Genomic DNA, 16639 nt, shown 5'->3' with positions numbered 1-16639 from the left:
CTCATCGGCTTCCTGAGGATAATTAGAATGCATTTCCATTTGCACTTTATTAAAGTTTCTTTCCCAACAATCTTTCTCTTTAACTGTGGAGACAGGTTCAAAGCAGGTTGCCAAGGAAGCAGATGGTCAATGCCATGGCCCAGGAGGGTTGTGACCAGTCCTGAAGGCCCCAGGCTGTGCTTCGACCTATAATGAGACAGAGAATGGGAGGAATATCAAAACTCTGTTCCCCAAGAACCACTGATACATGGAAACTGTCTGCCTAGATCCCTTTGCTTCAGGGGTCTCCCTGAATGGGTTCTATGAACCGGATAGCATCAAGTTTGGGGTCAGATTCTGGGTCAGGAGTTAGTGGGGCAAGCTGTGCATTTGAGAACTCACCCTGCTGTTCTGGGCTGTCCTTCCCCTCATGCTGGGCCCATGCAACTGCTCGTCGCTGCTCAGGACTCAGAAAGGCCATTTGTTCAGGAGTGACAGCCACAGCCTGAACACTTGTGAGACTAGATAGCTGGGTGGGACTGAACACCACCTGGGGGTGGGAGCAGAAATTAGTACATCCAATATAGCCCCCTTTGGGCCCTGGCTCTGTGTGGTCACCTCAGACCCCAGTTCTTGAATACTTACAGCAAATTTAGGAGCAGGGATGACAGAAATAGCAAGAGGGGTAAGGCCCTGGATCTGTTCCTGCAGCAGTGCTGAAAGAGCCAGGTCTGGGATCCCTGCTGTTGAAGCAAGTGGGATGGGCATCCAAACATTGTCTTATACTGGCCTTCCCCCTTCTCTTCAAACCTATAGACTATAGACTTCTCTAACCTCTCCCCAAATACCCGACCATACACCTTTCCCAACACATCTCCAACCTCTTACCTAAATGCCTTCTCAGACTCCCACCTTAAGAATTCCAGAGCAGTCCTCCACCCAGTCCATCCATGGTAGGGAAACCAACCTCTAACAGCTAGCACCAGCAGTGGCCCAGCCTCCCTACCTGCTATTGTGCCGATTTCAGTGAAGATCTCAGGCCCCCAGTTACTGACTGGACCAAAACCACCGGGCAGCACAAGGAGCTGGGCCAGAACTTCCAGTTGCTCCTCAGAACACTGGAGATGCAGATTGCCCAGGAAGAGAGCTGCTTGGCTGTGGAAGAGTGGAAAGAAAGAAAATATATTCAGCCACAGTGATAGGGTCCATGGTTATGAGATGGGAGTATAGATGGCTTCAGGTGAGGTCCCTTCCTCCATGGGACCACTCCACCATGAGTCTTCCATCCCCAGTGAGTCCACCTTTACATGAGCACCACCCCCCACACATCCCCTCCACAGATGACCTAAATTCCCAACTGCTGATATGCTGTAGCTCCTCTGGCCGAAGTCCACAGAGTGTATAACCCAGTGCAGTCAGATGAAGGAAGTCCAGGTGGCTCACATGCCGGCCACTCTGCCGCAAGAAACTGGAGACCACAACCCGGAGCTGGGATGGAGATGGAGGGCACAGAATAAGGAGACAAATCACAAGGAATTCATGGATGAATTCATGGTTGGGGAAGAGACAAGTACTACTGGATTATACACTTGTATTATTAAGAACTGATTTTCCGATAGCCATGAGGAAGATTGAGGATCCAAAAAAGAGCAGGCCTCAGGGAAGACAGTCAGGAGGGAGTTTTATGTGTCCAGACCTCAAAGTGAATAAATCACAGAGTTCCTAAGGCCACAAGTAGGGGGTATTCTATTTTAATAGAAAGAATGGCCAAGCAGGGTAACAAAAAAAATTCTTTAGGTGTTAGGTGACCTAAAGGCCTAGATCTGTGGGATAGAAGTTTGGAAGGTAGGAAAAGGGAAGGTGTTACCTGGATGGAGCTCCAGCCATCTATCTGCCCCAGGGTGCTCAGCACTCCCCAGTCCACTAGGATCAGCTCCCGTAGTTCCCGCTCTCCTAAACCTATTAAGAGCCGGCCTAGCTGCAGGATCTGCTCAGGACGGAATCCCCGGGGAGGACCCCACAACTAGGAGAAAGAGGAACAATGTGAGTGGAAAAGCACTGGACTAGGAGTCAGAATGCTTGGTCTTAGTCATGCCTCTGACCTTAGCTGTGAACTCTAGGCAAATCACTTGCCTCTCTGGGTCTTTAGTTTCCTCAACTGTAAAATGAGAGGGTTGGATTAAGGTTCTGACTAAGGTGTTACTGAAAGATGCCAGAGTCTCAGTATAGAAGAATAGCAGATCGTAGTCCATGGATTCTAAACCTTATGTGCACCAGACTCACTGGGAGTGCCTGTTGAAATGCTGATCCCCCAGAGCCCTCAGAAGATTCTTCTCCCAAAAAAACATTCTTCAGTGAGTCTAGCATAGGACCCTGGCACCAGCATTTTAAAAACCTGCTCCCTGGATAATTTTGATACACCCTAAAGTTTGGTAACCACTGCCTTCTTCCCTCTACCCATTGCACTAGCTTCCTTTTCTCCATATTCATCCTCTCTGACTTCCTACTCAGGATCCACTCTCATTCTTTCATCTCCTATTTCCTCCACTTTTCCCCAGCTATCCACTCCCTTGTGTCTCATACCACACCCAACCAGCTTCCTCATGTTGGCCCCTCCATCCCTAACCTGTTTTGCCTTGCCCATAGCTGCCCGTAGTTCCTCAGGCCCAAGTCCTGGGTCTCCTGCGAATAATTCCAGGCAGTCCTCAAAGTCTGAGAGCTCCATCCCTGCAATCTGGGTTGCTGACCAGGCTGCTGGGAATGTCCCTCGTATATCTGCACAATTTGGCACAGGTTCTGAAGGGGGAAGGCAGGCACAGGGGGTCAGTGTAGAATTAAACTATGCCCACAGAAATATCTATAGGTGGAATGACCCCTCCAACCTTTGGAGGATAGGGTAACATAGACAGTATGGGCCAAAGGATTACTATAGTATGAGAATTACAGGACTCAAGGGATATTAGAACAAGTGACTAAAGAGGATAAGTCCCTCATTGTATAAATGGAAGGCTGAAGGGGTTGCCTAGGGATTTAATGGCAGGTCTAGATCAGAACTCAGGTCTCACTAGCATCTCCCTCCTACATCCTAAGCATCTTCCCAGCAGACAGCTCCATACTCTAGCATAGAGCCAAGCTTAGAGTGGGTCAGCTGCTAATATGGATAAGAGAACAGGAAAAGGTAAGTCCTGGGCTAATAATGTAATGGGTTATCAATTTCCAGAGCTATAGAACCCTAGAACCAGAAAAGACCTTGAAAATTATCCCTCTAACCACTGTGGTTTATAGATGAGAAAACCCAAGCCCAGAGAGCAGAAAGTGTGCAAATCTGCTCAAAGGGCACAGCATACCTAGAGCCCCGACTTCTGTCTACATTTCTGGATACTCTTTCCTATACACCCTGATAGACATGAATATTTGGGTAGTTTCACCTGGGAGATCTTCTGCAGTGGGCCGTACAACCCCAGCTACCAAGGCAGCTTTCTTGGAAGCAAGCTGTGGTCTTCCACATAGCTGTCCAACTCTGCTCTGCTCCCAACTCTGCTGCTTCTCTAGGAGCCGCTCCAGAGTCTCTTGGCCCAAGGCCTCCTGTGTGAGATGGTAGATGGAGGGTGGGGAGACCTGGGCAGGTCAGGGCCAGCTGCTGCAGCTATAATTTTAAAGTCCTATCTCTTTTTAGCAGTTTCCCCCAGATTCAGGCTTCACATCCCTTGCCCTCAGTCTCCTTGCCCTTAGCTCCCCAAAGCCAGCTCACCAGTCCCCTCTCTGCTCTTACTCCCTCCCTTGTTCCTTCACCTCACCCTGGGGATCAAGGAAATAGCTTCAGTAGACAGAGTGAGTACTAGGCGTCCAGCTTGCTCTACTTCACCCTGGCTCCACAACTCTGGCTTCCTGGGGGACAGGAAGAAGATCAGGGGCTGGGATGCTGAGACAACTGTGAGGGAAAGGAAGGGGAAAAGAGGACATGGGGACTCAGGGCTCCAAGGGACCTTGTGTATATTTATTCAATGATCTGCCACTGATGATGGTGGTTAAGAGGGTGGGTATAGGATGAATCAGAATTAGAAGTTCCCGAAGGTTCATACCCAAGAGCAGGCTCCTGTGACAAGAGCCATCCCAGCTCTGTGGCAAATGGCTCTCCTAGGCAGAAGCCCTGCAGCTGATTGAGTTGGCCCAGCAGGATCGGTAGGGGGATCCGTCGTGTACTCTCTATCCCCAGGAATCCAACCAAGGGGCCCAATGTCTCCAGCACTTCCCTTGAGACTGTTGTCTCCTTTGGAGCCTGGAGGGGGCATCAGGCCTTGGGACAATGCATCTCTGACTCAGAGGACCAGATTCTTTGATCAAGACACCAAAACCTTTGATTTTTCCCTCCCTCCAGCTCCCAACTCAAGACCCTACGATGTTCACTGCCATTGTTTACTTTCTTAAATAATGAGCCCAGATAGGAACAGGCAGAAAGGCTAGGAGTTGGAATCCAAGGGATTTCTTGGACTCTAAGGAATGTGGACAAAAAATATGAACCTAGAGATAGGTTGGGATGGAACCTAGAGATAGATCTAGGGGCTAGGGCCTTCTGGACAAGAACCTTTTTGGCAACAAAAGTGTGGGGCTAGGCCTAGAAGATAGAGAGCATTGTCTGAGAGGTAAAAATTGTCCAGGCAGCAGTTCCGAGTCTGGTAGGTTGGACTCTTACCAAGTTTTGTAGTGCCCTCTCTGCCAGGGCCACCCGGTGGAGTGGGGTCAGTGCCAGCAGCTGCTCTGGAGCTCCTCGTACCAGCCCCACCACCAACATAATAGATTCATTGGACAGTCTATCCATCAACCGGACCCTATGGCAATTTGACAACAGGGCATTCAGAAATGAGTCTTGTTGAGAAGGGATAACAGAATGCCACATTGCCCAGACAAGAGGTAACATCAGACCAAACCCTATGGCCCTGGACAGGATCTGATATTAAACTGCCCCAGATGCAATTCCCTTCATAGTGTTTAAAAGGAGAGAACAAAAGGAGTGCCATATTTCTAGTCTTCCTCAGGAGAAATGACAAATGACCCTACCTTATCTAATGGAATCAAAAGTCCCAAATATTAAATATCTTTAAAATTTCTCCCCATTTGGGGCACCTGGGTGGTTCAGTTGGTTAAGCGTCTGACTCTTGAATTCAGCTCACGTCATGATCTCATGGTCTATGAGTTCGAGCCCCTCATTAGGCTCTGTGCTAACAGTGTGGAGCCTGCTTGGGATTCTGTCTCCCTCTCTCTCTTCCCCTCCCCCACTTGCTCTCTATCTCTCTCTCAAAACAAATAAAAATAAACTTTAAAAAAATCCCCCCCCCCCATGTTATAGATTAGAAAACCAGCTCACAGAGATGGTGGGATCTTACTCCCAAGTCCTTTTTTCCACAGGGTCACCCTTCCTCTACTTTTTGTGGGGAAGTCCTCTCTCATTTGCATAGTGGTGCACAATTTACCAAGCCCTTTTATAGTATTCTCTTATTTGAACCTTATGACAAAACTTTGGGGTAAGACAGGTATTTTTCTTATTCCTCTTTCATAGATGGGGAACTCAGGTTTTCCAACTCATGGTCTAGAAACTTATCTAGGTCCTTGGGATTCTAAATTATCTCCAAGAACCAATAAATTTAAATAGATTTCAATGGCTTTTTTAAAAGCCCTTTTGTCCAGGTTTCAGAAGTGTATTCTATCTAGGGCTGCCAATTCTGGAACTGGAACTAGGCTGCATAGCACAAAAGCCAAAATCTGTGGAAAGGCCTATAAAAATGTAAGGATGGAATCAACTGCTTTACCATCACCTCATCCCTAGGAAGACTAATACTAGCCTTTTCCTACTCTAACTTACAGTTCAGATGGCAATGGGGTAGGGATGGGGGCAAAATGAGAAAGGAAGCCTGGGAGAGAGATACTCATAAAACTCCTAGAGTCTCTGTGTTAAGAGGACCCTTACATTCATGAATTTTCTCTCCCCACAACCCTTATCCATACTTAAATGTGCTCTACAACATTCCTGCAATGAGACCATTCGGCCCAGGCTTGAATAGCTCTGATGTTGGGAATTTGCTACATCAGTTTTCCTTGTATTTTTCAAATCTGATTTTTACTCACTGGTCATTGTGATGCCCAATGGAGCCATTCAGAAACATGCTAATCTATTTTCTATTTGATAGCCTTAGGAGTATTTAAAGGCATTTATCATGTTTCATACATGCTCTTTCTGTACTCCACTGAACACACTGACAACATGGTGGCTTAAGCAGACTATAATCTTCTAGGGTGAGTTGGACCATTGACTCCCTCAGTTCAGATATTCTATCTCTATTAATGTGGCCTCGGTTATACTATGATTGTTTGGCAGCCTACATCATAGTGTTGCCCACCATTAGCTGTCCTATGTTGGGGTCATGTTCTGGGAGCCAGTCAAAACATAGAGCAACTTTGAGTAGAATCCTCTGCTTTGGGCTATAACTGATGGCAGAGAACCACCAGACAGAAAACTGCCACCTTAGGGCATTTCCTAAGGGCAGACCTTCTACCCCAGGTTGAGACGTCTAGGGATCCAGTGTCTCCAGTTGTAGCACTTACGGTAAATCCAAGAGTAGCCTGGTGTCTAGCCCACTCAGTTCTGGCCCCATGGTTGCCAGCTCTGGCTCTGGCATTGTCATCCTCCGCTGTAGCTCCACCCAGATACAGGCTCTCTGTAGGATAGGATGGGGAAACAGGTCAGGATAGAGCTAAGCATAGGGGCTGGATTTGGTACCCAGGATCCCTGCCTCCCTGCTCCACTAATGTTTAAGCACCCCTCTCACCAGACTCCCTCGAACTCCAGTGGGCAGCTGATAGATCATGTGCACTACTTCAAGGAAGTTTGCCATTGAGTTGATCTGCTGCAGAAACTCACACGACATGCCCCCTGCCAGGGTGCCCAGAGCCCTGTAGGTGTGTGAGTGGGTAGATGCTCATTCAACACATGCTGTGGTCTGTCTGCTTCTTGATACTGATTCTCTCAACACAAGTACAGAATTCATTTATGGTAATTTACAGTTTGAGAAATGGCTTTCCATAGAAAACCACAACATCATCACTGTTTATCAGAGAGGAAAATAAACATTCACAGACGTCAAGGGATGTTCCGAACATCATTCTATTAAAAGTGTGGTAAACTGAGCGTAGAGCTATATCTTTAGATTCTGAAGCCCATGATTCCTTTACTGTGGGTGAAAGGAAAGTGATACTTACTTGTTCCTGTTTATTGCTGCATGGCCAGTAGCTCTGAGGTCACCTTGGATTAAACTAACAACAGCAAATATCTATTGGGAAATTTCACTGGGCCAGGAACTATATTAAGTACTTTATATGCCTTACCTCATGTAATCTTCACAACCACATCCTATGAGGTAGGTACTATTGTAATTCTCGTTCCACAGAAGAAAAAAACTGAAGCTTAGAGGATTAAATGACTTGCTCAAGGCCATGAATAGGTTTCAGGGCTGGGACCTGAATCCAGGTGTTCTGAATCCCTTAAACTAGTCAGGATAGGTGTGGTGCTATGGGAAGGCAAGAGAGTAAAGGGAGGAGGATCCAAGAGAAGGCCCACACACTGGGACTATGCATCATCCATCCTCACATGTCCCATTGCATATCATATGGGGCCTGGCACATGGCAAGTCTCAAAAAATGTTAGTTGAATTAAACTCTGCTCAACACAAGTTACTCACTGCAGATTCCTGAGTGTCAGGTTCGTGGGCACCTGCATCTTCTTCCAGAGAAACTGAGCCTACAAGAGAAAGAAAGAGGAGCAGCCCCCCAGCAGAGATATTGCCCAAGGACCTAAGATGCTTTGGACCTAGCCCTCCCTCCCCACCCTGTGGATCCACCAGCCTCCTACTCTCCCAAATGTACACTCCTCTCTTGGAGATGGAGGGCAGGTGGAGAAATAAGGGGGAGGGAGAAGGAATAAAGCAAAGCAAGTCACATTATAAAGGATGCTGGGGATAATGTGACCAATCTAGGGCTGACAGGTAAAAGAGGTGGAACATAGAGGATAGTTCTGGACTAAGTGAGGAGAATTACCTGCTGCTCAGACCAGGGCAGCTCCCGGTAGCGCCTTCGGTTAGCCAGAAGAGCCGCAGAGTCCAGCTGTAGCAGCTTTAGTGGGAGCAGGGGAAGCAGGCAGTCTGGCCAGGTGGTGGGGATGGGCTGCTGGTGGGGATGTGTGTAGCAGAGTAATGATAGGTAAGACGGGCATCATGGGGGTGGGAGGGGACCAAAGCTAGGGAAAGGGTGGATGGCATGTGCCACTATAGCAACACACACCAGAGAGCCCTCACAATGAAGGTGGATGTGGTCAAGTATTGCTGCTATTCAGGCACCTGATGAACTGATCTCCCTTAGGCTCTCTGAGCTTTGCTCTCTTTATCTGAAAGCAGGTTCGTTGGCCTGGAAGATTTCTCAGACCCTTCTGGTTTTGACATTATAGGACAGTGTGGGTCATGCTGTCATGTAACTGGAACTGGGGAGAGCTGCTAATGTCTTGGTGGAAACAGAGTCAACCTGGATGCTCAGGGCCACTGCAGGGAGAGTATAGGAGGCAGCACCAGTCATATGAAACTACCCGGGGACATGGAGAGGAGCTTAGTTGGGAGATCCCACACGTACCTGACCAGGGATACACACAGCTGCACTGGCACCTGTTGTACCTATGTTTTTAACGCCGTCTTTCACCTGCATGAGAATCAGCAGTGTGTGTGTGTGTGTGTGTGTGTGTGTGTGTGTGTGTGTGTAAGGAAGTGGGGAGGTATGGGAGGCCTTCCCTGGCCACAGGGAAGATGCCCTCCTCTTAACCAGAGCCCACATCCCTGAATGTCTCATCCTCCCTGCTACTCTCATACCCGAAAGGTCTGCAGCAATGCTGCAGTCTGGCAAGCTGAGAGGCGTGACAGTTCAGGGGCCAGGCAGGAACAGGCCCCAACCAGAACTCGTCTAGGGATGGCCTGGAGTGTCTGGGAGCTGAGGCCTGGCAGCAGAGGGTGCAAGGAGCAGAGTTCCTCCAGGGACAGCTGGGGAGCAAGAGAGACAAGAGTCCTGAAGAAGAGAAGCAGGGTGGTTGGGAAGACAACAATCACAGTACAGCAAGGCAGCAGGTCTGAGGAACTGAGAGGGAAGAAGGGGCAGATGTGAGAGCCAAGGAAAGGGGGACAGGGACCTCTGAGGGACATTGAGAAGTTGTTGCTACTCACATCATGCCTAGGGAGGAGCCGTCCAAGCAGTAAGACAGCCTAAGGTGGGATGGGATGAAACAACAGCTCTCAAGTCCTGGTAGCCAGGTTTTATGCAGGTCCCTAGGACCTACCCTTTAAAACTTCTAGTTTCCTTGATACCACCCCCAGTGACTAGCCTGGCTCTGGGCTCTTCTTGATCTGAAGAAGGGGGATGAGGGAGTCCTCCTTGGGACAGAGAAAAAGGAGGCTCCAGAGAAGCTGGTGGTATCCCTGAATGTCATTCCCTTGAGTGGGGTTCCTGGGGTTGGAAGGTGGATGTTAGAGAGTGAGACAGGCCCACCTGGGCTGGTGTGACACTGGTGCCCTGCAGGGCAGGAAGCATGGCTCTGAGCTGGGGCTCTGACAGCTCCTGCAGGAAGCGGAGGCCCAGCTGAGGGAAGAGAGGGGCCCAGACCCGCAGCTCCCGGGGGCTCAGCACAGCTCCTCCAGATGAGCGCAATACCCCCAGAAGTTCATATGCCACCTGTAACCAAAGAAGGTTTGGGACTGGGGAGAAAAGACAAGTGAACCTTAAACTTCCTCTCTAATCCCACATCTGGATTTCCCAGGGCCTGGGCTAGGGCTTAGAACCAAAGATGGGACACGAACAGATAGGGTTTAAGATGTCAAAGGGTATGTTTGGGGTGTCATAGACCAAACGGCATTGGGTCAGGAAGAGGTGGTAACAGATAAGGATGATCACAAAATAAGGAACAGAGATAGTAGAGGTCAGGGGAGGGCTGGCACTGTTGTGCTCAAGCTTGGTTGAGATGACTGAGCATGTCATCCACACAGACCCAAGGAAAGCCTGGACTCTTGTAGGCCTGTGCCAAGGGGCTCACCCGTCCTTGTGGGCTGAGGGTCCCGTTGGCCGCACATTCCAGCAGCCCCCGTTCTACTGGCCCCAGTGGATCACTCAAGGGTACCAGGCTCTGCAGCTCCTCAGGGCTCAGGAAACAGGCGAGGGACCCCAGCCTGAGAAGGGCATGAAGCTGGCCTTCATGTGGTCACTGAAGCTGGCACTAAGGTAGGGATCGTGTAGGTATATGGAGTAGGCACTCTGCTAAACTAGGAAATATGGGTACCATAGATAGGCCTCTGTCCTGGACTCCTATACTGCCTGCGGCCGCTGCCTACCTTTTTGACCCTTCCTTCCTAGGCCCCCAACCCACCATGGCAGCTGCACTAGCCTCTCTCCCAATTTGGCTTTGATCACTGATCCCACAACTGCTCACCTGCGCACCTGCTCTTCTCCGTCCTGGACACTCTGGTTCACCAGGCTTCGTAGCACATGCCGGGCATGCCCTGGCCCAAGACCTGCTGCTGGCCAACTATCCTCCAGGGCCTGGATCTGAGGTGAGGAGGGTCAGCTCATGTTGGGTCACTGTGGGACACTTGTGGGGAGAAGCTCACCAGGAGACATACTACTGACTCCTGTCCCACCTAGGAGAAGATGGGCTAGTCAAGAAAATCATGTCATACCTGGTGAGGGCTGAGCTGCAGAAAGTTCTCCAGAGGGAGGTGGGGGAGCAGGGGCAACACTGCCCACAGTAGCTCCTGGGACCAGGCGGGCACTTCCCCAAACAAGTCAGGGGCCAGCAGTCGCTTTGCAAGAGCTTCCTTCTGTTCAGGCCTCATTCCTGGGCTGTAATCTCGGATGGCAGCCAGTCTGGGGAGAGCAATGGGTATTAACATTTGGCCCCTGTTGTCCCCCTCACACTCTGAGGCCCTACTGTCATGGACAAGAAGGAGACTCTCCCTAATTTTAACAGAGAGGATTTCAAGAAGGGGCTGCTATAGGCTGATGGGGTTGGCTGACCCTGACAGGATCAGGAGGAGTGGTGTGGGGTCCTTACACACTGTCATTGGCCAACAAGGATGGTGGGAAGCGCATCAGGTCAGAGACAGCCAAGAAGGGGATGAGCGGTGACAGGTCAATGAAGAGCTGGGAGGTGAGGCGCGGGTACTGCTGGAGCAACAAGGCTGTCAGGCGACCCAGGGCTTCCTCCTCAGATGGTGGCACCTGTGAGGGCATAGGAATGGATGCTGGATCTAGAGATGCTCAGTATTATCGCCATCTCCTTTTGAGCTTCTCCTTCCACTGGGCAAGCCCTCTGCACACCAGGTTCCAGGTGCTCTTGATTCCCAAATGTCTCCCTCCATCCTCCCCACCCCCCCACCTGCCCTCTATACCCACCTGAAGCTGAGCCCAGGAACGGTGCATGAGCGTCAGGAAGCCCTGAGCAGCCTCCCTCTCTGCTGAAAGCACCAGCTGCTGGAGATTTTCTGGTGGCATGTGCAGGTATGCCTGGGAGTAGGAGGTTAAAGTGGGCATGGCCTCACTGGGCAGAGACCTCGTGCCACAGTTGTTACCCATTCCATCCATGTACCCCTCCATCTGTTACCTGCACTAGAATCTTCAGGGCCCAAACACTCTTCTCCCTCTGGAGCAGATCCCATAGCACAGGCTGATGGGGAGACAGACAAGATACCAAGAGCTGTCTTCTCTGTCCTCCTGAAGGTTCACCAGGCACTCCAAGTCCACTTGCTAGATGCTTGTCCTTCATCTGAAGCTAGTATGTGTGTCTCATCAGATACTAAACTCCATTAAACCAGGATGATGTCTCAAACTTCTCCTGTACCCTTTTCCATGCTAGGTCCATTGTTGGCTCAATAAATACTTGTAGATCCAAACCAAAACTATGAATCTGTATAATCCCATTTCACTGGACACAGGACTTGAGAAAGGTGGGCCCTAACATGGAGTAAGGAATCTTTACATATGCTACATAACCTAGCAAAGTGCCTTACATATAACGGGACAACCAATGAATGAATTATGCTATTTATATATTCTAGCCCCTTCACTCTACAGAGAAGAAACAGAAGCCCAGAAAATCTGAGTTAAATTATTTTCCTATTACCACACTAATGTGTGACATAGTTGAACCCAGAACTCAAGTCTTCTGATTTGTAGTTGCCCTGAACTATTCTCATTTCTGTCTTATCTTCCTATATTTGCCAGCCTTCTCACTCTCTAGGGACAGAGTCAGATCCCTCCAACTTGATACCTTTCCTTTCTGGAGCAGAAAGGGGGAGAGTCAAAGAGTTAGAAAGAATAATGAGATAACGTTCAGTGCACGTTTATGTGTCATGCTATATACATAAGCCCACAGCATGTATAATCTTATGTAATCCTTACAGGTATCCTAAAAAAGTGGCACTGTTACTCTCCCTCATTTATAAGTGAAAAAAATGTTGCTCAGAGAGGTTAAATAACTTGTCCAAGGTTGATCATGAACTAAGATGTGAACTCAGGCCTGTCTGACTCCAGAGCTGTGTGCTTAAACCACTATACTATACTACTACCTCTCAGTATTAGAGAATTTGTTTGGAGGCCCTTCCCTCTGTTCCAGGGGCTTTAACCTTGGCAGATTACTCACACTGAAGCAGGACAGCAGCTCCATCTTGTTTATACCAGAGCTGGGGCTGGCAGTGGGTTCAAAGCCCAGCGGGGTCCACTGCTCCTCCTGTTCCAGGTACTCCCCAACTGTCCGCAGCACACTGCGCCGGCCCTCTGGGCGGAAGGCATCCCAGAAGGAGCAGTTGTCTGGGAGACTGGAGAGCATCAGGGCCTGACCCAGCATCCCCTGGGCCTCAGTCCCCCCAGCCCCTGGACCCAGAAGAAAGGTCAGCAGGCGCAGGAGATAGTGTAGGCGTGTGGAGTGGGCAAGGGCTGGTACAGAGGACTGACAACGTGGCAACTGGGATAGCATGCCAAGCAGGAAGGGGGCTGGGGCCAGACACAGTGGGGATGGTCCCAGTGGTGGCAGAGAGGGCAGAAGAGGGCCCAGTAGCCCCTCTAGGAAGCAAGTGTCATTGCCCCCACGACTTATCCTGCACTGGCCTGCTAGCCAAGGCCAGAAGGGCACAAGCGCTTCATACATGGTATCATTGGCACAGACCATCATCAGGAAGCTGCCCCCATCTGGGCAGCGTTCCCCACAAGGTCCAATGTGGCAGGGTGGGAAGGCAGTGGCATCTGGGGTAGGGCCCTGGCACACATGCTGAACCCAAGCCTGATTGCTGGGGGGCACAGCCTGCAGACCCGCCTCTCCACACAGCCGCTCAGCCCACAGGGTCTCATTCTCCAAGAAGCAGCCCCAGAAGATCTCTGGGGTGAGGGGAACAGAAGGCAGTCCTTCAGGACAGCTGGTGGGGGGTGGGAGAAGACCAGCACAGAGCCGCTTTACCAGACGGCGATTGGGGCCAGACAAGGCTGAAAAGGAGAGGTTGCTACATATTGCCTCCAGGAACTGATCAGGAAACTGGTCATGGCAGGCCTGTAGCCAGCCTTGGGCACCTGGTGCCCATGAGACTGCATACCACACAGCTGTCTGGCAGATGGCAATGGTGCTGGGAGGGGGCTGCGGGGTGGCAGGCTTGGCGTGCTGGCAGAGCAAGTGGATGGAGAAGTTGGAAATGCTGTAGGGTGGTGCTGGACCTGAGTGGTTCTCGCAGAGGGCCTCCACAGAGATGGCTCGCTGTTGGCGAGGGCTGATGTGGCCTGAGAGCTGGGAAGCCCTGGGCAGAGGCACACCTGTGCTCAGACAGTGGAGGAGGGCGGGGGGTGGGGGTGGCAATCCAGACAGAAAGCCCAGCGCCTGGACATCCCAGGAAAGGTTGTGCCGGATGCCCCTGGGTGTAGAGGGAGGAGCAGGCATCACCTGGTCAGTTTACATTTCCTCTAGTTGAACATTCTGACCCTGGCCCAGAGCCCTGCATGGGGGGATGGCAAGCATAGGCTTTTCCAAAAGGTCCCTGGGAGTATAGGTGTTACTGGTTTAAATACTGGGATGGTGGGAGCGGGAGAAAGATCTGTCCTGCCAAGGCACAAAATCATCTAGGAGCAGCCCAGCTGGAGTCCCTTCTGTCCACCTGGCTCCCTTCTTTCTCCTTTCTTCATATACTTTTAGGTAGCTTAAATACAACTTTTGGTTGACCTCACATCAGGAAATCTGCCCTGCAACTGAATAAGTCTAACAGTGCTCTGACATTGTTGTACTGAAACAGTAAAGATGGAGGAATAGAGTCTTATCCTTTCTTTCCATACCCCATCTTTATTAGGTAACATTATTAAGCACTATGTGCAAGACAGTTCTGAGTGGCTTGCACATAGAGCATCAACCCATTCAATCCCTTTCAACAACTCTGTGGTTGTTAATATTATCTATATTTTATAAGAAGGGAAACTGAGGCATGAGAATGAGAATGTAACTACCCCAAGGTCACTTGGCTAGGTAAACAGAGCTAGGACACCAACCCAGACAGTCATGCTCGAAAACCACTAAACAATGCCCTCCCATCAGTCTCCTCCTCCATTCTGCAGGCTGACAACTTTCCAGGCCCACTCCCTCAGAACTCCTCTCCTGGTAAGAGAGTTACTTACCATAAAAGCAGCTGTTGAAGGTTGCCTAGGAGGGAAAAGAGTAAGGAAGAGGACTACCACAATCTCCCCCCTTCTTTGTCCTGCCACAGCCCAGTCCCGAACCCAGCAGCACTCACCTCCCTGGCACTGCCCATTGGCATCAGGCTCTGGTTGCCCCAGAATGGAAAAGACCTCATCCTGTAGGGAGTCAGTGACACGGAGAAGCCCCTCCTGGAAGGCAGCATAGAGGGGGGCCCCCACTGTGCGCAGCAGACCTCCCCAAAGAGCCTCCTCAGAGCCTGGCTCCCCTACTGGGGTGAGCAAACCCAACAGACCCTGTAAAAAGTGGGGGGCTGGCTCCCTCCCATTGAGGCCTGTGGCATTTGTGGGGTCCATACTGGACTGCACCTGTACCAGGGCCTGCCATCGTGTACCCTCTAACAAGAGCAACAGAGAAGGCAACCAGTCAGCCACCAGGACGCAGTCAGAGGGCCCATCACGGGTGCATGGGGGCCGGGTAGGGGTTGGGGGCCCCACAGGAACTAAGGCTCCTAGCAACACCTCTGCGAGTCCACCCAGCACACCTGCTTGGTGCCCCAGGAAGTCCCGGGGGGTCTGCTCCTGTCCCAGCAGTGCCAGCACATCCCCTAGTAGACCTAGCATTGGCTCCCAGTCTGGGCTGCCTCTCAGTGTCACTAGGAAGTCATGGAGCCGGAGGGCAGGGGGCTGGAGAGGTGGGGGCTCCCCCACAGGTCCCTCCCCCATTCTCCCAGGCCCAAAGGAAGAAGAAATGTTGGCCAGGAATGCAGAGAACTGTGAGCGGCTGAGGGACCGCTGAGGAGCTTGGTCCATTGTGGAGAGCAATGACTTCAGGAGGGAGAGACCAGGGTCCAGGGACTGAATCCCAGTAGGGACCAGAATCACTGTAAGAAGAGAAACCAGAGGTCACTAAAGGGGAAGAGCCTAGAACCCAATTCGGTCCTGCCCAGAGCCCAGTCCTAGCTTGGATCTAAAGATGAGGCGACAGGGATGGCAAGCTGAGTCCCTTTACTGAATACTACTGAATACTTACTATAGTAAGTCTTGGCCTGCTTTCTTAACCCTCATTTTTTCCCTTAGCTCCAGTCTCTGACCATTTTCCTTTATCTTTTATAGAAACCGGTTAATCTCTGCATTCTTAAGTCTCTTTTCAGCAACCATCCCCTTCATCCCCAGCCCTGCTCACTGTTCGTCTCACCTGCACAGGACAGCGGCAGCAGCAGGGCCCAGAGGCTCAGAGCCATGTTTCCAGGTGAGCACTGGTAAGAGGTGAATTCTGGTTATTCTCACCTTGTATGCAATAGCCAGGTGAGGGCAGAGCACTGCAGGCAGCCTGAGTTGCCACTGACACTGTAGTGTGGTCTTTCAGGGAACAATATCTGTAACCTGACAGCAGGTTTGTCACCTGAGCCACTGAATACCTGATCCTTTGGCTTTGGAGAAAGGTGTGCTTCTGTGAGAGGGACCAGTGATAGGGGATCCCGGGGGGGGGGGCCCTCGGAGGAGCCCAGGGAAATAACTTCAGTTAAGAGCCAGGATGCAGATAGCAGTGGGCAGAAATAGAGGTGGAGACCTGGAGACCAGGGTATAATGTGGTAGGGAGGGGGGCTGCAGAAAAATGTAAGAAAGTATAGAGGGTACAAAGGAGTTAAAAGCAAGTAGGATTTGAAGGAATCAAGGAACAAAGGGGGCCCAGAGAAAGGAACTGAGCAGCCAGGTATGAACAGAGAAGAGAAACGAAGACAAATGTCTGGTCCAATGACAGAGCATTCAGGAAGAGGAGAGCCACTTTTGATTCAGTACCTAGAACCACAAAATGCTAAGAGTGGGAGAGGACTTCAGAGGTTACAGAGACCAAACCTCTCATTTTATGGATGAACAACTTGCTCATTGGGCCATTCAAATATTTGTGTTTGCC

The 16639-nt window shown here is 50.5% G+C and overlaps 1 protein-coding gene across 1 annotated transcript; it reads right to left on the bottom strand.

Annotated features, from left to right (window-relative positions):
* Positions 1–97: 97 nt before the first annotated feature.
* Positions 98–16135, bottom strand: STRC (stereocilin). Its single transcript, XM_030318321.1, has 29 exons — positions 15920–16135; positions 14820–15605; positions 14704–14728; positions 12698–13952; positions 11660–11722; positions 11452–11562; positions 11111–11277; positions 10737–10923; positions 10490–10605; positions 10097–10229; positions 9556–9738; positions 9234–9272; positions 8886–9053; positions 8653–8718; positions 8068–8193; positions 7713–7771; positions 6804–6927; positions 6580–6692; positions 4673–4808; positions 4062–4258; positions 3777–3867; positions 3408–3564; positions 2606–2775; positions 1847–2002; positions 1325–1467; positions 986–1134; positions 625–722; positions 382–529; positions 98–186 (listed from the first exon to the last, which is right to left on the bottom strand). Exons 1-29 carry the CDS (start codon positions 15963–15965, stop codon positions 98–100), a joined length of 5301 nt encoding a protein of 1766 aa, XP_030174181.1. The 5' UTR covers positions 15966–16135.
* Between the last annotated feature and the right edge of the window lie 504 nt (positions 16136–16639).

This window comes from Lynx canadensis, chromosome B3 (genome assembly GCF_007474595.2).
Source record: "Lynx canadensis isolate LIC74 chromosome B3, mLynCan4.pri.v2, whole genome shotgun sequence".
NCBI classification, from domain to species: Eukaryota; Metazoa; Chordata; class Mammalia; order Carnivora; family Felidae; genus Lynx; species Lynx canadensis.
This window is presented reverse-complemented; position numbering and strand designations above follow the sequence as displayed.

What these genes read in the sequence shown, in the direction of transcription:
- STRC (XM_030318321.1), bottom strand. Translation starts at nt 15,965, where the DNA reads ATGGCTCTGAGCCTCTGGGCCCTGCTGCTGCCGCTGTCCTGTGCAG. An exon ending in CTTCAACAGCTGCTTTTATG is followed by an intron (nt 13,953 to 14,703) that starts GTAAGTAACTCT and finishes CTCTACACCCAG; the next exon opens with GGGCATCCGGCACAACCTTT. An exon ending in AGCTGCTGTCCTGCTTCAGT is followed by an intron (nt 11,723 to 12,697) that starts GTGAGTAATCTG and finishes TCTCCCCATCAG; the next exon opens with CCTGTGCTATGGGATCTGCT.